Raw genomic sequence first — 22,769 nt, 5'->3', positions numbered from 1 at the left:
TAAACCTCCACGTCTCCGGATCTCACGTTACAAAAATACGGACAAACACATTGTTCATTTATATTATTACTTATAATTCTTATGTAAATACCGCTTATAATACTCATTATGAAATTTACTATATTCAAATGGTACATAGGTATGTGAACCAATGTAAGTATGTGAAATGCAAAGGCAAATAAAGGCCAATATAATGAGTACACGAATTATTTTATTTCCGCTGATGATATGGACGGTCAGTAAATTCTATATAACTCGAAATGACAAATTCAACACTTCACGTCACCTCGATTCAAAGTCAAATCAATCTTCTATCGTGTGGGTTGTGAAGTGGAGTACCAACCTCATCAACCCTGGTGTCAGGGTTACTATTGAGCCGCCTACTACTTACTTACTTACATCAGTAAGTAGTAACCGGAACCAACGGCTTAACGTGCCTTCCAAAGCACGGATCATCTTACTTTCGGACAAAATCAAATCAATAATCGTCTATCTATTATCAGATCATCAGAAAACACTTATTGAGAGTCAAGCTTTTTTTAACCCCCGACGCAAAAACGACGGGGTGTTATAAGTTTGACGTGTCTGTGTGTGTGTATAAATGTGTATGTGTCTGTCTGTGGCATCGTAGCTCCCAAACGCATGATCCGATTTTAATGCAGTTTTCTTTGTTTGAAAGGTATATCAGTCGAGAGTGTTCTTAGCTATGTTTGGTAGAAATCGGTTCAAGTCTTCAAGGTCATCAAGTCGTTTGTTAAGTGTGATAGGAATGTTACACGCTCAGTTTGCTTACAAGCATATGTGGGATAACTTATCTTTTGCTTTTTATAGGGTTTAGAATTTTAACCTTTTGTCATAATAATTGAGTACTTTTTTTTGGTCGGGGGTTTTAAATTTTTAATTTATTTTTTTCTATATCAGTTGAATGGCGAGGGAAATATGCTGCGCTAGATAATGTCCGGACCGGGAGTCGCCACCTTGCTCTCTTGGCCGCTTGCCCATCTCGCTGATAAAGCGCTTCGATTCAGAACCTACAGTACTTATTAGTAAGATCAATGTTTCTGTCCTTCAATCCTATTATTTAGTTCGATGCCTTACAAAATATTAAAAACTTTATTATACACATTACAAGTTTACATAAACAGAACAGTGAAAAGATTATGATTATGAGGCCTAACAAAACGTACAAAAGCAAGTGTGCCCTAATGAAATCGGATGAAACAGCCGGAGACTTAAACGATGTGGGTTGGTATCATGATTCTCGTTCTTGTACGTAGTAATTCCAATTAACATATTTTATTAGAGTTATGTAACTAAGAGGGCACCTGACAGAGGGCAGCAGAGGCGGAGGACTGCTGTACAGCTTTGAAATGCGGGTTCCCCTAAAAAGTAAAGGAGAATGCTACACCGACAAGAGCATGGCTCTTAAATTAGTGATGAGCGATAAGTTAAATAGAAATGTAAACTTTTGCCACTGGTAGTCCAGTCCAGGCCCTCATGACAGAAAAGATTGAAGTCTGGTCATAGTACTTGTAAAACTGTCATCTATGAGACGTCTGAATGAGATGATTCCATGCTTCGGAGGGTACGTGAAGCCGTCTTTACCGGCTACTTCTCTTTTTAGAGATAAGCTTACCTATACTGTTTTCTTTGTATGTTTCTTGTGACTGTTTTATTGTGTACTTATACATATGTAAGTGTGTATTCGTTACATTTGCCATGTCAAGGGGCAGTTCAATAATAACCCTGAGGGTTGATGAGGTTGGTAGTCCACCTCACAACCCACACGAGAGAAAAATAAGAAGAAGAAGAATGAGACATCAATGTAACTATGTTCCGGCTAGGTAGTGAACGACATCTGAGACAAATCTAGAATAACTCAAGGTAAAAAGGTTATATGTAGGTAACTAAGTATGTATAACAATTAATGATCCTTGCTAGAATTTCATACAAAGCCAATTATCAATTTGCATCAGACATAAAAAGCCCGCCTGAGGTAATATCGGGATAGGCAGACCCTTAGTTGGGGTTACTTATTCAAATTCAATTCAAAAGTATCTACATTCAGTAGGTAATATATAATTTACACTTTGATTTATATTTATTTTACATATATGAACGTCTTATCCGCCTAAAACTACTGCAGCTTCTCACAACCTGTATAGCCGGGGATAAGAAGCTGCAAGACAAACCTCGGCACAGGGCTATAGACGTTCTTTAATAAAATATAAAATATTAATACAGTTTAGTAATTAGGGTGCCTATAATATTAATTCCCAGACAGTTAATCCCATGCATTCATATCTTCTAAATAATCTCTAATCTTATAATAACCTTTTTTACAAAGTTTCTGTTTAATTACTGTTTTAAAACTGTTGAAAGGTACTTAAATGACTTAAGTCAACAAAGACAACTCGTACGGAAGTCCTGTTGTGTTGTCTTAAACGTTGTACCGGGTGAGAGCCTTCAGCGCTCCCCATTTGTCCGGCCAAGTAGTTAATGCCATCTGCGGCAAATCTACAACAAGTCACGTCAAAAAAAAAAAGGATGTCCTAAGACTATTTAATTAGGTAAATATCACTTTAAAACACCTCAATTATTCAATCCTTTGGTGTTATAATTGCCGTTCACTCTCTCAAGTTTGAAATGTACACGTATTCTTGTGCTATTGGAGTAGTCCATTCCAATAACCTTTTTTTTAATGCTCGCAGGTGGATATCAACGTTTATATACATGCAATCCGGTGTTTTTAAAATCACTTCATTGTAATTACGGCAACGGATTTATACGAAGATTCTTATATTGGCGTGTAGTCAGTGTAAAGACAGCCAACTCCGAACATGTATAAGGTAAGAAGATTTCGTGAAGAATAAATCAAAAATTAAACAATGTTCTCGCAAAACAACATAATTTCTTCAGGTGAAGATAAAGAAATTATTTGTTTTTAATTTAATTAGACATATAGAAAATAAAAATAAAATATTAGATACAATCCATAAAAATAATTTATAATAATATTGAAGAAATTAAAACATCTGTGGTGTGGCTGTAGATCTCTGCCTGCTTTAAAAGGGTATTGTAGTACTTATAAAAATGTGATTTTATTTACTAAGATCTGTAGTGCAAGGATAGAGAAAGTTCGAGCATCTCATCACCCAAATGCATAATAGTTCATAAATGTTTACTTACATACATAATTTCTATGTACCATCATCCGAGATTCCAACTGGACTTGTTGTGTTAAATTTCGTACTGAGTGAAAGACCACAGCGCTCCCCGTTTGACCGGCCAAAAAGTTCCTCTGCAATAAGTCACGTGAAAAAAAATTAGAACAATTATTGAAAAATAAGATCCTAAACCACTAAAAATCCTTAATAACTGCATTGCACAAAAAGACTCCGGAGTTCGCTTACCTGACTTTTACTTTAGGATGTTACGAAAAAGACTGCTTATGTTTAATAAAAATAGTAACTTACAAATCAAGTTTAGCAATTAATCACTACTACGAATACAACCCTATCATAAAGTAGATTGATGGAGCGCAAGACTTGTTACAATGTTCCAGTGGCTACTCCTAACAGCAGTGCTCGGCGTGGTGGCGGGGCAGGCGGCGGAGAAGGCAGCGGACCAGGAGACTTCAGAGTCCATCAACATCGGCATCCGCGCCGAGCGGCCCGGGGAAGACATCCCCGCCTGGACCAAGGTCTACCGGGAGGTCCATCCGTCGGGACATCCGGTAAATATACATTTTTTTTCTTTCAGGGTCACGTCGTTAATATAAACGTCATCGCAATCACGAGACAATGTTATGGATAAAAGATCAATGATCAGTCAAAGATTCATAACATCATATCCCATTTTTTATTTTATTTCATAAATTATTTACTTCATTTCCCGTATTTTTTGTTGACAGTTACCCCAAAGCCGCATTGACAAGCAAAACGAGTAAGTCACTTAATTATTTCACTATTTTCTATTTATTTTTCATATTTACTTCTTATAATTTGAAAATGACCGAACAAATAGCTACACATTAGGTACTCTGAAATTAAGGAAATCACAATCAATTAATAATCTACTATTTATTCGTAAGAAATACCTACATTCGTTGCGATACGCATTTGTCTTACGTAACTAGTGTAATAATGGTTTTTACCATTTAAATTAAAAATAATATCAACTTAACATAACGTGGTGTGGTGGAGTATACTCCATTCCCCCTCCGGTTGATTGAGGGGAGGCCAGTGCCCAGCAGTGGGACATATATGGGCTCTTTATGTTTATGTTATGCTGTATCCCCGAAAGGCAGAGGTATACAGGGTGTTAGTGACAACGTAACGAAAACTTTGAGGGATGATTCAGACCATGATTCTGAGTTGATATTAAGTGAAATTTTCGTCGCAAGAGTATGGAACAGAAAATAATTTAAAAAATCACTACCTAACATTTTCCTGAGTTTTCCGACAGGAAATTCCACTTAATATTAACCCAGAAACATGGTCTGAATCATCCCTCTCAGTATTCTTTACGATGACACTATAACCCTTTATTGTTTATACATACACCCACTCGTCACCAGCTAATAAAATACCTTAGTTACAAAAACATTTTCATTACAGGATCGTCTTAGACCGCTACAGCCCTACTTACTACCAGCCTACTTGGGTCCTCGACTACAGGTACCTGAAGTCAGGTGGACGGGAGTACGTCAGAAACGATGGCGGTCAGATCATGATCCTACCCAAAGGCGTACGCGCTAAGGACCACGGCTACAAACAATACGGGGACTACGATGAACTGCTAGAACACTTGAGGCTTCAGGAACTAGCCGAGAGAGTAAAGCTTCGCGTGGATAGGAACAAGAAGCCTCACCTCGAGGAACCTCTGTCAAGAGAAGAGTATCAACCAAGAGAACAGTATCAGCCAAGAGAACACTATCAGCAGAGAGAACAGTACCAGTCGAGAGAACAGTATCAGCCGAGAGAACAGTATCAGCCGAGAGAACAGTCCCGGCCGAGAGAACGAGACCCTCTTGGTAGGAGAGGCAGGGTCGAGGAGCGCAGTGAGTGGGAGCGAGAGAACGAGAGGAGACAAGGAGGCATGAGGGACATCGAGCTAGACATGTTGCTCAAAGATCTCGTCGATGACACACACGTAAACAAATGGGTCAAGAAGTAAACAAACCATCAGTATAACCACTATCTACTAATAGCGGTTGTCAGATAGCTGAAAAATGTTTAATGCTACTTTCTTTTTTGTTATTAATAATTAAAAAATAATAATTGTATTTCGATAATCGCGTTAAAGTAATTCGAATAACAGCATAAAATAAAACTCCATATTATCTTCCACTTAATTATTTTCCTTTTCATTTTGCCCGCACTTGCAGTAAAACATGTTTTTCACAATAAATGAATGCAATGATGTAAAAAAGTGTTTTTATAGATGATAATAATAAAATAATATTTTAATAAAAGTTATAATTCCTCTTATATTTTTGAATAGTTCAGTCACGTACTCAAGACTAGAATCGAACAGGATAATTTATAATATTACTGCTTATCAACCCAGACACGTATCCTGTAAAACGTAATAATGATTAGAATGAAATTTAATACATTCCGAAGTGAGAAAGAAACGAGACACACAAAATTACATTCTTCTTCTCCTGTGGTGTGGGTTGTGAGGTGGATTACCAACCTCAGCAACCCTGGTACCAGGGTTATTACTGAGCCGCCAAAGGCCCCTGACGTGGCGCATGTAACGATTAATGTAATTCTAATTGTGCATTTTACGTTTTACGATATAGTAGTCGATATTTTATCACTGGCTGATATTACGAATCTCACACTTTTTAAAATAAAATATACTTTTAATAATGACTGGACTTTTGGTACGTACCAGTTGTTTTCGAACTAAGTACATACTTGTATAGGTAGTTGTAAGATGTGAACTAATGTATGTACCTACGCAGGGATGTTACGGATGTGAAATTTCGGATACGTATATAAGACTTTTTATCTGCTTTGGATACGGATCAACGAGTATAATTATTTCGGATTATCTGTCAGTTTTGGTTACGGGTACTTATAAGAGGAATTATAAAAGTAATAAACAAATAGGTGGATAAACAATCCAAATCCACCAACTTAGTTTTAACTTAATTTGACAGGACTAAAACTAGCTCTATCTGTTTCTTGCTCTTATTGTAACTGAAGGACGGCACTAACTTAAAAGCTGGCAAACTATATACTTAGGTTAAGTTTGTATTCGCTCGACAAGCACCAATGGCCCCGATTCCTGCAGACACCTAATTTAATTTTAAGCCCAACCCATCATTTCTTATACGCCGAAAAGGAAAGAAACGATTGTTTAACAACTGCTAGTTTTAAAATGAATGAGTGAACGAATTAATAACCCGGACTAATCAAATAGGTATCTCGCTGGTATGCAACCGTCGACGTGTGCTGTCAACTTAATTACGTCGGATTATTAGCCAATATAACATTTTGGAAAGGTTATTTAAATTTCAGCTCATGGAATGTGTGCCTGTCTCTGGCCCTACGGTATTCCGCATAATAATATTAGGGGATTTGGTGATTAGGGGATTCTGGCCCTACAGAATACCGTACGGCGAAATACCAGAGACAAGATGGACAGACAGGCTTCGACGGTCCATTGGCGCCCTGTAGATCTACCAAATCCCCTAATATTAAAAACCAAAGTCCCTAATCAAACACTCAAGCAAATTGCTCGCATCGTCACTTGTTTAAAGAATAATTAATGGAAATTGATCATTATATTTGATTTAATACGATCCATTTGTGAATTCAAACGTGACGCCCACGCCCTTGGTTTACTGAGGAAACCCGCGTTTCGCGGATTCACCTATAATTATAATTACTTGCATTTTCACAGGATAATTACCTAATGTGTCGTCAAAGGAGCACTGCAATACGCCAAAATTGCACATCCTCACCTAATATAAGTTGACGGTTCATCGAATTTTGTTATACTTTACTGAAGTCCAGTGGACGAAGTGGTTTATTATCCAAACAATATGTTGTTCCAAGTGCGTATAATTATGTTCATTAAAATTTATAAACATGTTCCGTAGAAATCTACCTAGCATCGCGATTTTTGTTTTGATGAAAGAAAGCTAGTATAGTTACCTACTTTAAAAGTGTTATTTTTTTGTTTTAGTGTTTTTTTTTATTTATTTATTTACCTTTTTCAAATAATCTGAATATGATTAGTGTTAAAGCTCGTCTCAGTTCAAGTTCTGCGTATTTCTGCAGATCGCCGCCATATGTTTGCTGGTAGCCGGCGCGCAGGCGCACGGTGTCGCCGTGTCTCACGTTGGGCGTGTTGACCACCACGGCCCCCACCACGGCGTGGCCATCGCCCACGGATGGGGCCATGCGGGATTAGGCCACGCCGGCTGGGGCGGATGGGGCCTTGGCGGATGGGGACATGGAGCAGGACACGCCGCTGGTTGGGGCGGATGGGGCCATGCAGGTTTAGGCCACGCCGCGGGGTGGGGCCATGGCGGTTGGGGTCATGGAGGTTGGGGCCATCATGGCGCCATTAGCCACATGAACGCACATCTGGGACACGTAAGTGAATTATTTATTTTACTCAGGAATTTTATTACATGCGATGATTAGTTTTTATAATATTTTAATTGTGAATTCTGTACTAATAACAGAATAATAGGTAATATTGATGATGTGTTTGTTAATAACAAAAACCAACACTGAAACGTATAGATCTATTCAGGTAATTCTAGTATGTAACTGGACTAAATATCAAGAGGTATGTGCTCAGTTGTGCTATTTATGTATGTATGTCCATGTTATAATATTGACTTCTAGCACCCGTCGTACAACTTCGCGTACAGCGTGTCAGACCCGCACACGGGTGACCACAAGTCGCAGCACGAGTCCCGCCACGGCGACCACGTACGCGGGGCATACTCCCTCGTGGAGCCCGACGGCAACGTGCGCTCTGTTCATTACGACGCTGACGATCACCGCGGGTAACAACATTTATACACACATACAAACATAACATAAATGGCCTATATATGTCCCACTGCTGGGTACAAGCCTCCAACTAGAGGGCGTATGGTGCATATTCCACCACGCTGCTTCAGCGCGGGTTGAAGGAGTTTGGACCAACCGCTTAACGTGCCTTCTTAAGCACGGAATCATCTTACTTTTTCGGTCAATCAGACGATTCTGCCTGCAATGTCCCAGCCAAACAAAGGACAGTTTCACAAAGTGATTACGACAATGTCCTCATCGGAAATCGAGATCATGAGCATAACGGTTTAACCACTAGGCCAAGAGCATTTGCAATAAGCGAGGTGATGTCTTTTTGAAGAATCCCATGTTACAGTACAAAAAATCAATGCATGGGTAACGGTCATTTCCGTAGTCTCTAACGCAATTGACAGTCACTCCTGATATTGCTTCCCCACAACTGCATCATCCCTGGCGTTTCAAAAAAGGAGACTCTTTGATATATATCGTCCTATGGTTGTGTACCATGATGGACTAATTAGACGCGACCAGCTGGTAACCTGATACTATTAATTAAATAAATCATTTTAGGCACTTCCTGCCTTGCTTTTCTCTTTTTGAAGATTTTTGTCAAAAAAACGTATGGAAAATTAAAAAAAATGTCCCTGCTTGACAATAGCTGGTTAAAGTCTCGCCAGAGCCAGATTAGTCGATTTAATTTTCTCTTTGTAAAATTAATAAGTCGTTTTTTTTTCAGTTTCAACGCCGTCGTTCACCACAAGACGGCTCATCACCACATCGTGCCACATCATCATCTTCATCATCACCATTAAGGGTCCCCTTTCTACCAATTCTTCGAACTCGACCAAATGTACGGAACTATTCTGTTCTTACTTGATGCTACCCTTGCAATCTTCGTTAGCGCTGACGAATACAAAAGTAAATAAAAATGATGATGACATATACGCATTTTATTGTATTCATTTTCCGTAAATACGTACAATACTACTGATCACAATTGAATACAGTCTGCTAAAATATTAAATAAGCATAAAATATTAAATAGGACAGGTACTTATACCCCTCTAGATTAATAATAATTATAAATTATCCTATTACTTAAACATAACATAAACTTACGAATATATCCCAATTGGTGTAACCAGAGATACATCCATCACAAGAAGAAATACTAACCCACGTTTTACCGAGTTTTCCGTAGATTAACTTGGTACTTAAATGGTAATATCATACCGTTGATCAACACTTAAGTGTCTGTATTTATTTTTAATGACATATATCCATTATGAGAAGTCATTTTGATTTTATTCGTAAAATCGGACTCTTTGGCTACGAAAATAAAAGTCTGCAATAAGAAGCGGTTGAAAGTGATTGGATAGTTTTAAGTGCGTATGTCAATTTAAGTATTTTTTTATATAATAATGTCTTCAAAATCCATGGATTTTATGGCATTTAATTAAAACTACAATTTACATAATCTTTAACCTTTAAAAACGTACTTATTGGCAATCTTCAACGCCCAGTTTAAAAGCATGTATTATTATTTTTAATAAGGTTTAACTGACTCCCCTCGCGAGGGCCCAGCGGCATGATCAACACTGAATCCGACCCCTGGGTTGTATCCGCTGGAGCCTGAATGACCCTGACTCGCCTGGCCAGAGAAGGTGCTCCTGTCTGGAGAATATCTCGACTGACTAACAGCGTCGTATCCCTCGTGGACATTGTTTGACAAGGGATTGAAGGAATTTATTCCTGAGTGCTTCGGCTCATCTCTTCTCACTACTGCGTTAAACCTGTAACGAAAAGAAGGAAATCATTGGCAGAAATTGTTAAATTAAAAAAAAAACAAAAGTACTCGTACTACGTAAGGACGAATAGGTATGAATACTTACTTTTGTTTTGGCATAAAAGAATAGGTAAAAAAGTTCTTATCTATTTCTCCTTATAATTAAAACAAAACCTAAATTAAATTAATTGTTGCTGGTTGCTTTAATTGTTACTGGCAATAAAAAGAATCTTTATTCTTATTCATTGTGAGAATACTGTGGAGGTAGGTACCAAAAACAAACATACGATTTCTTGCCCATCCGTCAACAACGGACTTAGTTATCTATGTGGAAGATGCAGATCAACTTATTTCTATCGGTAAGTAAGATCATTTACAAGTACATCATCATCATCAGCCGTATGACGCCCACTGCTGGGCATAGGCCTCCCCCAAGGATCTCCACGACGATCGGTCCTGCGCTGCCCGCATCCAGCGGCTTCCCGCGACCTTCACCAGATCGTCGGTCCACCTTGTAGCGGGCCTACCCACTGAGCGTCGTCCGACACGTGGTCGCCACTCCAGAACCTTTCCGCCCCATCGGCCATCGGTTCTCCTCGCTATGTGTCCTGCCCACTGCCACTTCAGCTTTGCAATTCTTCGAGCTATGTCGGTGACTTTAGTTCTCCTGCGGATCTCCTCATTTCTGATTCGATCGAGCAGGGAAATACCGAGCATAGCTCTCTCCATTGCCCGCTGAGCGACACCGAGCCTCCTCACAAGACCCATAGTAAGCGGCCACGTCTCACTGCCGTAGGTCATCACTGGCAACACGCAATGGTCAAAGACTTTCGTCTTGAGACACTGACACTGATTTACAAGTACAATACGATACAATAACAAACCAAGTGTCCCATGCAAATATTGACGATTATAAAATAGAAATTTTGAGGAAATCCTTATCAGTATACACGATACACGATACACGATAGATTGAGAACTTCCTTTTTTGTTTGAAGTCAATTTCATAATTATATTCTACCTGTCAATCACGAATTGAAATTTCCTGTTATAGATGGTTTAATTACAATAGAGTAATCGGAGCAAGCTCTTTGTGGTAATAGCTAATATTCCTTAACGTTAAAATTAGACCATTTTATCTACAAGATCCAAGTAAATTTTGGTACTGATTTGGGCAGACATCTCCTAAGTTGTTTTATTACCTGTAAGTATTTTATCCATCTTTTTTACATTTAGTACTTACTTTTTATATTATAGATTTGCCGCAATTGGCATTAATTACTTGGCCGGAAAAATGTCTTATCCACCGAAAGGAGTTAGGTGAAATTATATCTACTCAGTCGTTTTGCGAGAGAACCGTTTTTAATAATAGAGGCTCGCGTTTGACCGCAATTTCCCCTGACGGTAAGTGACGATGTGGAATTATGGAATCATGCATGCTTGATATTGTTAAAAATCGCAGCCCGCGCCGCACCTCGTCCCGCCCGTCTCGTCTACGTACAGCATACAGCAAAAACAGTCACAAAAACGCAAAACAGTCACTTACCCATGTAGGGAGTCAGCAGTATATTCCACAGTCCTGAGCGCTCCATCAGGCTCGTACAGTGTATACGCTCCTCTCACTCTATCTCCATCTCGGCTCTCCCAGTGACTCTTCCTGTCTCCCGTCTGGTGGTCCGATACTTCGTATTTGTACTCGTATTTAGGCTGGAAATGGGAATAGTTACTTCTATAAATCTGTATATTTATGGAGTAAAAGTGTACCTACATAAACAATACATATACAATCCAGTGCAGACTCAGCACTTTCAGACAGAGCAGAAAAATAAATCTTCAGTAATCAACTTACAGACACACTTGGTTTTAATGTATTGAGTTCCTAATATGGATAATTATGAAGACCATACGGGTGACAGATTGTCAGCTTATCTTCCATAGGTATTGATCAAAATCAAAAAGTCATTAATAATAATACTATTTGTAATGCCCTAGTGATACGGAATTCATCGTAAAATAAGGTATTAGAACCTAATTAATTAGCCTGTATTTGAAACAAAATGCCTACCATACACGTTTTTAAAAACTGGACTAGTTAAAACGTGCACTAATTAGGTCGTAATTAACTTTCTTATCAGAATTGGTATCGTTATACTTGAGCGATGTTAACCAAGTGTTTAATTGATTAAATAATAGTACCTAATAACTGCATTTTTTCAGTACTGTACTGTGGACCTTCCGGTACGCAATTGATATACTTGTGTCCACGCGGACCCTCGGAAGCTACGCAGCTTCCGAGGGTTACAATTAAAACAATAATTTAGGTCAAAAAAAGTGAAAATAATAATATGGTGACCCTGTTGTGGCAGGTAAGGGACAAACAATATTATCACATTGTAAAGGACACAAAAAAATTCAGACTGAAAAATCTCGGAGTAAATAACCACATGCAAAAATACGTAAGTTTCAAGTATTGACCCGATCAAAATAACATAGCATAAGCTCAAGCATACGCCAATTGGGGCAGTCAGAGGTACATCGCAAGATGAACTGAGTACCCACACCTCACCGAGTTTTCTGTTAGACCAACGTGACAGGCGGTGAGCCGTATCGCCTTCTTTTAATAGTCGAGCGAACTGTCAATACTAATGTAATATGTATTAAGTGAATCTTTAAAAGTGACTATACCTACTGCCGCCTGTTTATGCTTACCGGACTTCCACCGTATTGGTCCACACCTGATGAACCTGAAAAAGAATTTTCATCAAATTTAGCCCAGCGGTTACGTATGAAAATATACCAACACAGACGGTCACAGTGACAGTTATTTTCGCACTGAAACTGAAATTGTACTCAATATATATTTTTTAAGAACATCTAGAACCCGGTGCCGACGATTTTCTTGTAGCAACTTTTCCTTGGCTACACTGATTCGACAAAAAATACATATACTATTTCTCTTTTGTTTTGTATTTTGTTTTTTCCTGTTTGTGCAATAAAGTATTTGTTATGTTATGTTATGTTATGTTATGTTATATATTTATATAAAAATTGACGAATAAAAGTATAACTATGTTACGTAATGAATAAATATATTTTTGAGTATGAGTTGATGTTAAGCTTTTGTATAAAAACTTACCAGCAATGGAAGGCGAAGGGGTGGATGCCTGTGGATGGAAGACGATGCTCTGTGATGATGTAGCATGCTGCAACATGGCCAGAGGAGCTCCTCGCACGAACAGCCAGCTGCTTAGTAACAGCCAAATCTGAAATGTAAGTACAATAAATAAGTTATTTGCCTCTGTGAATAGAAAACTCTAGATATCTTTTTGAAAAATCACTTTTCGCATCCGTGGCCAGTTGGGAGAATGCTTGCCTCTCACTTTGAGGTCGCAGGTTCGAATCTAGCACAGGCCTAAACCAATGATTGTCGAATTTGTTTTCGAATTCATTTTTGGATCATAAATTAATATCACGTGATCAACAGTCAAGGAAAACATCGTGAGGAAACCCACATTTCCGAGAAATGCATTTTCGGAGGTATGTGTACTAATCCGTATTGGGAGTTATCTTTCGCGGGTTAGCAGGTCAGACAGGCAGTCGCTTCTGTAAAAAACCGGACCTGTCAAGTCTTCAGGTTAGGTAAGCGGTCCCTGTCAAAAGCGGGATAATACTAGAGATCATATAACCGGCGTTAGTTCCCATTATGGCCACATGCATGCCAAACGATCCTTCTCACTCATCAATTCAAATAATTATTTATTACACAGTAAAATAAACTCAAAGCTCTATATTACGTTTGACAATTGATTGCACAGATTTCCCGAAATATATGGAAAATTATCATTAATTAATACCAAAAAAGTACAAATTTAATAGTACGAACAATTTTGTGTGTTTTCTTGAAACGGTTACAGGCGGTTAAAACTAACCCACTTGTATTACAAAGTAACATCCTTGATTTGTAATGGATAATTGAACACTTGACTCATAATTGGACGCATAGTACCTACATAAGTACACACATAATTACCCTTATAACGTCGTCTTATACTGAAGAAAATCACGTAAGCGCCTTATTGAAAAATCACATTCGAATGATTTTTTTTAATACATCACCACCCATTATTATTCTGATCAAAATAAAGAGTAGAAATATAGGTAGCAGCTAGAAGATTCGATCTCGGGATCCCGGAATCCCGGGATCCCGGTCATATTTTAGTCCCGAAATTTTCGGGATTGAATTTAAGGAATCCCGGGATTTTTGGGATTATTTATTTTTCATATAAGTCAATAAAATGTGCGTGTAACGAATGTGTAAACGTGTGTAAAATATCCGCTTCTCGTCATGTAAGTATTTTCTTAACAAAAATGCATTAATTTTTCTGAATAGATATAGATAAAAACCAATGACTGTTATTTTCTGTAGCATAGCCTTAAGCATAGACTTAAATGTTTTAGCATTTAGTCTTTTTTATAGTAAGTATTTTTAAACAAGTTTTAAGTAGATGATGTTTTTAAGTGTATTCGAAAATATAAAAATCCAGGCAATTATCAAACTATTTAATCAATTATTTACAGAAGTGTCTAGTTTGTTGTTTATTTAATCAGGAGAAAGTATAATTTGGTTTTGTTTTTTGAAGATTTAACTAAAGATTTTTGAAAAAGAGTTGATTTTGATATACTTCACTGTCTTTTTGTTACCACTTTCTATTACCAATACAATCCCGAGTTTATCCCGGATCCCAAGATTAACTTTAGATAATCCCGAAATCCCGGGATTAGAAAACACGACCGGGATCAAATCCTCTAGTAGCAGCGTAATTCTATACGTATCTGATCCAAATACCAAGCTACAATTATTTTTATATATGCATCTGCCGTTACGTTATATTTCTGTATAATTAAGTACCCCGAGCAATGAGAAAATAGGTAATAATTACGTGAAATCTGAACAGAGCCATCTATATTGTTTTTTGGGGAACGTAGCCTGGAAAGTCCCTCATTGAATTGAGTGTTTAGTACCTATATAAGTACTCTACTAAACACTCAATGTCGCCTCATCCACCTTCGTAATGAGGATTTTCATATGCTGTAATACTAAGCAGTATAAACACTTACACATGGTAATGAGAAGCAATCAGTAGATATTATGAATAACAAATCAAGTATAAACTGATTTAAATTGAAATTCATTCATCAATTTAATGCACAATTTGTTAGCTGTCATTAGTAATCCACTGACATTCACGGTAGAACAATTTTAATGAAATATACACTTTTAGGTACTTATTAACAATCATAACCTATTAATATTAGTAATTTTGTGAGGATGTATGGATTTGTTAATCTTAACGGAAAACTACTGAATATTTATTAATGAAACTTGACATTAATATAATTAATAAAGACACACATATTCAAAAAAAGTTACAGGCGGTCGCTAGTATTTCATAAATTGGTAATCCTCTTCTGTAAAAAACCAGACCTGTCAAATCTTCAGGTTAGGTAAGCGGACCCTGTGAGAAACGGGATAATGCTAAGGAGATGATGATGGTAAACCGCAAAATACAATCAATTATGAATAAATGACGCCGTATTATAAATACTTAACCTACTTATACTAAAAGTAGTTGACAACTTCTGACTCGACTATCACGTCTTTTGGACTATTTTACCAAATCAAAATACGACACTAACCTTTAAGTAGGTAGAATCCATGTTTCTCAGTAAGTAAGACGTCAATAGAGTAAGGCGGTGGTTCCATGGCATCTCTTTTATAGGACGTGGCATCTGATAAGCGAACAATGTGGTGCCGACGGATGTACTGGATTTGCATCGGCTAAGGTCCTGTTGTCAATTAAAATTGTATGGCGCTGTATGCAAACCTTCGGAAGTGTAGTAACACGCATGTATGGCGTACACTCTGCTAGATATAAACTGTCTTATTAGAAAAAGGAAAACTAAAGATGAAGTAGGTGCTCGCGCCACGAAAGAAGTCAACGTATTTTAATAAAACTAATTGACAGGTCATAATAGTCCTGAGCTGAATCTGCTACAGTAGTGCCGTAGCCAAAGGACTTCATTCTTGACACGGACTATATTTTAACATTTTTTAAACTTAATTTATCTTTTAGTCTTCGTTTTGCAATAACACTGAAAGCGTTTAAAGTTCCATCATCAAAACTGGTTCACCCTGGCCGCAAGCTAACTTTATCGGGTTAGATTGCCCATACCGGGTGGCCGTGAACAACATTTTTTATTTTAAGGGGCTGAGGGGTGCCACTTTGAGGTCCTGCACCACCTAAATATATTGCTAGGGCCACCCCTGCGGATACCGAAATAAGCCTCCTTGAATTTTATTAAAGATACTTTTATGAAACATCCTACGTAAATTAGCGACTTGCTAAAAAGAAAATATTGAAACAACTGTAAAATCTTCCACAAGAAACAAAACAATTTACGATAACTATGGGTGGTATTAATAAACTAATCTCAGCTTTGAGACAGCCCTCAAGATCATGTCAATGTGACAGTTCTTATATAAAATAGGAGCTGAGCATGATCTTGAAGGCAGTCTCAGCTGAGATTAGTTTTTCAATAACACCCTAAATACCTATTTTTTCCAAACATCTTTGTGACGGAATAAAGAAAACTCAAAAACACTTTCAATTCTGGTTGTGACATTTAAACCCACCCGGACTTACGAGCGGCATAAGAGGCGCAACGCGCCTGCTCGCCTTTACAAGATTACAGCAACGGGTCTGCGCGCCGCTACTAGTACACTGCAGCGATCTCGGCGGAACAGCTGACAACGCCCTTTTTCTATGATTCTCTCAGAGCCAATAATTACCAATTAATTACAGTCCACTGTTAGTTTTATTATAATACCAGAGTAGATAACCCTTGTAAGTGATAGGGCTCTAGTCTCCAATATAATTCACAAACACAATACCTACTCCCGCGGACTGTACTTGCATAAAAAACCTGTATATTCTGTTCAAACATGAAAAACATCTCCTACAGTCGTAAATCATTGCTACTGAGTTACGCCACACGTAACGTCGAACTACTTGTGTTTACTCGCTTGTCCAAGTCTTCATACTTCAGCTCCCTAGCGTTACTCTGCTTGTCACGGGGTCCGCTTACCTAACCTGAAGATTTGACACGGCAGGTTTTTTACAGAAGCGACTGCCTGTCTGACCTTACAACCCGAAGGGAAAACAAGCCCTATACATTACCCGAAACGCATTTCTCGGAAATGTGGATTGCCTCGTGTTGTTGTTCCTTCACCGCTGGGCAAGTGATTATCATTTATGATGCAAACATGAATTGAAAATGATGTTGAAAATCATTGGTTGGTTGTGAATTCGAACCTGCGACCTCACAGAGTAAGTTCATACTTACTATAAATAATAGATAAGTACCTTACACGTAAGTACTATACCCAAACTACTAGTAGTACTGTACTTTTCCTGTACCCAAAGGTTGCCTGGAAGAAATTGCTGCATGAGCAATAAGGCCGCCTGTTGTGCTTTTCTGTATATGCTGTCCTTATATCTGTATTTTGTGTCCATTGTGCTCAATAAAATATTTTATCTATCTATCTACTATGAATGGTCGAAGCAATGATGAATTTTCCAGGCTGCGTTCCATGGAAAAATATATAGGCGCTATTCAGATTTAACGTGCTTATTTGTTCATTGCTCAGGGTAAGTACAAAATTATACAAAAATGTAATGTAATGACAGAGGCATTAATAAAAATAACTGTTTCTTGATATTTGGCTCAGATAGAATCATATTGCTTCACCTTTTTTGTGGGAGATGTGTTGTGACTGGGTGTAATAACAAGAGTCATCTGTCTATCTAAATATATAAAAGGAGAAACTGACTGACTGACATATCAACGCACAGCCTAAACGGCTAAACGTAGGCACTTGAAATTTGGAAGGGACGCAGCTTAGGTACCGTAGAGATGCACTATGAAAGGAATTCCCAAAATTCCCACGGGAACGGGAATTAGCGGGAAAATGCTTTTGTATGAAAAATCTAAACCGCGTAAGATAGATATTTTCAAATTAAGCATTTTTAACCTTTCTCACACACACACAAAGATTTCTCTTTTATAACACGCCACGCGGACGAAGTCGCGGGCAAAAGCTAGTAATTTATACCACAAAACAAAGATAAAAGTTGCTAATGTTTGTTATCCATGAAATTAGAAGGTTAAATAAAGGCAAATCTGTACAGCACCATCTACACATATTTCTTTTGTTGAACGTAACCTGGATAGTCCTTCATTAAGTCCATTAAAATCCGCGGGACTTCTTTCGTGGTACTCTACTACGAAATGGTAATAAAATAATTTATCAAGAAGTAAGTATTATGTAGAGCTACATCTTTGAGTCATGCGCGGTACTAAGTGAAGCGTGAGCAAACAACTTGTTATTTAACCTGCCCGTGCGCATACGATCGCTATTACCAACTTTCAAATTACATACATAAGACATGCGCATACTAGATGGCGTTAAAGTGAACCAAATTGAAACCAAATCAAAAGAAAATTTTCTATAAAAGGTTTGAGTTAGCATAAACAGCCCATATGGGCTGACGTATATATGTCCCCCTGCTGGGCACAGGCTTCCCCTAAATCAATCGAAGCGGGTATAGAGCAAAAAAATTAAAAAATGAATTTAAAAAAATAATTTTTTTTATAATTTTTTTGAATTTTAAAGATTAGGTATTCAAAACCTTTTTCTGAGAGAATACCATAAGCGACATATTTTATTTATAATAGTGAACAGTACAATAACTAAACAAAACCACCCAAGTCTATGGCCTACTACTAACAATAAGAATGCAATTCGAAACGGTTCATCATCATTATACTCTATTCGGAGTCCGCGGGATTTACATCGTATCATCACAGATTCGAATCCACTAAGTAATAGAATAGAATATAAATTGTTTATAAATAAAAGGATACTACACAAGAACGAAACAATAAAATACATTTATTTTCACAATATTTTATTTCTTACGTGCAATAAAGCATGCATTCATGCATTTTGTGCATTTTATCTCTTGAGTTGCTTATTATTAGGTATTTTGTGTGTACTATTTATATAAGTAGGTATATATGCTAGGTTATGTATATAGGTTAGGTATATATTATATTTGTAAGTATGTTATATATTTATTTGCATGTATTTATTGTTAAGTTGTATGTATAGTTTGTACCCGCAATCTTTCAATTTTTTTTACCTTTTTCCTCATGGTTGTCTGGAAGAAATCGCTTTAAGCGATAAGGCCGCCATTTGCCATGTACTTAGTTAAGAGACTTTTTGTAATTATTTCTTTTTATTTTGGTGCAATAAAGTGTATTTGTATTGTATTGTATTGTATTGTATTTTAAAGCGTTTTTGTATTGTATTGGACAAATGGGGAGCGCTGAGGGCTCTCGAAACATACGAAAGTAAAACTAAAGAAATAAATGTATTGCTCAAAGTAACACTGAAGAATATCCAAAATATTACTAGTGTTAATGTTATGCTCTAACTACTCTGGAAAAGACAAAACTTCCAGTTGCATTTCAACAAACCTTCATATTTACACTGCGCGGAATTTAATTACCCGTATAGAGACTGCAACCAGAGTATATTAAATAATTGTCTATTTTATTATGAGGACTTCATGATTATCTATAAGTTGAACATACCTATATTAATTAAACTCTACAAATAATCCTTATCGAGATGGGTAGAGTCACAAGTAATTAGTTGATCAATTAATCCAGTCATTCACACTTTATATTGGCAATTATCACTTTGTCTACTCCTACGAACAATAAGCAGCATGAAACATTCTAAGTTCTATTTTTCGGACTGTTTTTCAAGCCTGTATTCAGGTTTGTTAATGAGCTGCCAAAGGCCCCTGTCATGTAAAGACTAACTAACTAACTTACAACAGTAAGTAAGTAGTAACCAGGACAAACGGCTTAACGTGCCTTCCGCAGTACGAATCATCTTACTTTCGGACAATCGGGTCATCTGCCTGTAATGTCCTAACCAAACGTCAAACTAGGGATCACAAAGTGATTTGTCACCACCAGGATTCGAACCTGAGACTTCCGTACCGTGAGTCCAACGCTCAACCACTGGACCATAGAGGTCGTTATTCGTATTGACTATGCATGAAACGTAATTAGTTATTTCATTTAATATTTTGACGCTTCAAGCACATTACAATCCCTTTAAGGCATGTTCAGCTTTACATAACAAGAGCAATTAAAATTTAATCCGTAACAGGTCTTCCCAGTGAGTATCTATAGGTATAGGTATAATCAATCGCAAAATATTTTATGTCGCATTTTGTAACCAATGTACGTGAAGTAAGAGTGAGGTGAACCACTTATTCAGACGCCTATGGACTTCTTCGTCGTAAAACTATTAACTAATCTCGCATGTCATCGCATCACCATACAATATCTGCTCGTTTCAATAACACCTGCATAATGTTTTTTATCTGTGGTATTATATCTAAAGCTTACAGTTGCCTTGGCTTGGTGTTGAGAACATTGTAACGTAACAATCATAGGTTTAGTATGTATGCACTTATACATTGAGAGAGCCTCAGAGCTCTGTATTGGTTCGCCGAAGTATCTAATGCCATAAGGTGCAAATGTAGAACAAGTAAAAAAAAATATACATTTTTCATGCTAGAGGAGGATATGGTTTTATTATGATCATTGTCATTGCTTATCCCTCGCCCTGAGCCGAGGTTCGCGCCCAACTGGGCACCCTCAGGACTGTTGTCTTTTTTGTACCGAGTGAGAGCCCTCAGCGCTCCCCATTCGTCCGGCCAAGTAGTTAATGCCATCTGCAGCAATTCTACAATAAGTTATGTCAAAAAAATGAAATTGCTTATGTGACAATTCTTTATAATATTAAAAGTACCAGCGGAACAGTGATGGAGCAACACCCGCTCATCTCGATAAAATCAGACTGTACTTACCAATAATAATAGCAATGATTCAAGTATTAACACATATACACAGGCGAGAAGAGAATGTGTCATACAGTAATCCGATAATAAACTACGCAACTCCACTCGTTTGTTCTCAGTGGCAAACAAGTAGCTAAGTCGTGAACGAGATTATCGATCATAACCCGACGTCGAATTGCTGTAACCTTACCGTATGTAACTAAATGTAACCTCACATATCCAAGTAAGACCACAAACATGTTTTAAGCGATAGCGGGCGCGTTTAAAGGGTTCCAAATTAAAATAGTAAAAAGGAACGTTTAATATGTAAGTTCGTGCAGTCAAAAAGCGTCCTGTCCCCCATCTCTCTTTCTTAAACAACCATTCGAACAAAATAGTAAAAAGGAACGTTTAATATGTAAGTCAGTCCAGTCAAAAAGCGTCCCCTCCGCGCCCCTTACTTAAACAACCATTCGAGAGCTGCAACGTGTAGAAGGGTAGCGTGGTAAAGTAGGTTCCAAAGTTCCAGACCATTGCCTACTCTAGTGGTTGGTGAATGGTTGCTGCTTTTCTCAATTATCTAGAACGTATAGAGACTATTTAGCTAGGTCCGTATGAAATCATGTTACAAACAATATCTGTACCTACCCAAGACCGTCTGCCAATACTTAGTTGTTGCATTGAGTTTTAGACCATGTGATTAATAGACCTAGGACTTTACGAGAGTAGACGTCACTTAAGCCTAATGATGTAGTTATACACCGGTATTATAGCGATGCTAATACTCTTCCATAAAGCTCTAATCCGCTTACCACAAAACGGCGTCTGATTGAGGTTTAAAATATAGTCCGAGGCACGAAAGAAGTCCGTATTTTAATATAACTAACTGATACTCTTCAACTATTGATATTGATTAAGAGGAAAATATTGAAAGTTATTGAGGACAGAAGAGGCAAGATGATTGGGCACTTAATAAGACACGACGAATTTATTAAAAACATCACAGAAGGGAAGCCACAAGGAAAGAGAGGAAGGGGAAGAACAAGAAGAGCTTACATGGAACAGATTAAAGATAAAGCGAACGTCGTGTCTTATAAGGAGGTGAAGGAATTGGCATTTGATAGACTAGAATGGAGAATGCTACACCGACAAGAGCGTGGCTCTTAAATTAGTGATGATGAATTGATACTCAGTTCTATACAGAATGTGGGATATTAGCGCCGCAGTCGTCGCGGGACTTCTTTCGCGGCGCAGACTATATTTTAAACCTGCTATTTATTATCTTTAGCCTTCGTTTTGTAATAAGGCGATAAGAGAAAATAGGTCACTCTGGCCAACTGGCTCGACTTGCGAAAACAAACTCTTGAAATCTCCGATACCAGCCCCACTGCGTAGTTCACTACTCACTTATTCTCTCGCCCGCTGCCGCATGTACCAGACATCGCCCTTACTATGTTTAGGGCCTAAACATAACCTTTGTACAACTGTCACAGCGATTTGTGTGCAGAAATATGTTTTTTGAAATATTGACTTGTCACGTTCTGCCTGTTAACTCAAATGACTTGAAGAATCGGCTGACATTCAATTTAGTTATAAAGAGCGATTGATGCTATGTAATAATTGGATTGTATAAGGCAGGTCTTTGCTTAACACTAAATAGGATCAGATAAATAAACCAATGCCTCATATACTTAAACAGAAGCGTTATAGTACTTTGACTTGGTTTGGTTTGACCCAATGTTGATCAAAGACTTCCCCATTTTATCTGCAATTGTCTTTCTATGTGAAGTTGTAATGTAATAATAAGTACTTAATATATTGCAATTGAAAGCACAGGCTTGAGGCTCTTTCTCTTATGCTTTATGTACTAAGTATGTGTAATTTTTTTTTTTATTTTTTTTTGTTTGTGTACTTATTGATTTCTGTGTGGTTTCTGTCCTGTGTTAAATGTAATGT

At 37.6% G+C, this 22,769-nt stretch overlaps 1 protein-coding gene across 1 annotated transcript; it reads right to left on the bottom strand.

Annotated features, from left to right (window-relative positions):
• Positions 1 to 8,980: 8,980 nt before the first annotated feature.
• On the bottom strand, positions 8,981 to 15,707 carry LOC126367095 (pro-resilin-like). Its single transcript, XM_050010500.1, has 5 exons — positions 15,529 to 15,707; positions 12,968 to 13,094; positions 12,541 to 12,575; positions 11,378 to 11,538; positions 8,981 to 9,838 (listed from the first exon to the last, which is right to left on the bottom strand). The coding sequence occupies exons 1-5, from the start codon at positions 15,619 to 15,621 to the stop codon at positions 9,592 to 9,594; spliced, it is 663 nt and encodes a 220-aa protein (XP_049866457.1). The 5' UTR covers positions 15,622 to 15,707; the 3' UTR covers positions 8,981 to 9,591.
• Positions 15,708 to 22,769: the final 7,062 nt, after the last annotated feature.

This window comes from Pectinophora gossypiella, chromosome 5, assembly GCF_024362695.1.
Source record: "Pectinophora gossypiella chromosome 5, ilPecGoss1.1, whole genome shotgun sequence".
NCBI classification, from domain to species: domain Eukaryota; kingdom Metazoa; phylum Arthropoda; class Insecta; order Lepidoptera; family Gelechiidae; genus Pectinophora; species Pectinophora gossypiella.
The sequence above is the reverse complement of the archived record's forward strand: the minus strand, read 5'-3'. Positions and strand labels throughout refer to the sequence as shown.

Coding starts and splice junctions, on each gene's coding strand:
- LOC126367095 (XM_050010500.1), bottom strand. CDS start 15,621: ATGCCACGTCCTATAAAAGAGATGCCATGGAACCACCGCCTTACTCTA. Junction 12,576..12,967: donor CCCTTCGCCTTCCATTGCTG/GTAAGTTTTTAT, acceptor ATTCTTTTTCAG/GTTCATCAGGTGTGGACCAA. Junction 11,539..12,540: donor ACCAATACGGTGGAAGTCCG/GTAAGCATAAAC, acceptor TCCCATTTCCAG/CCTAAATACGAGTACAAATA.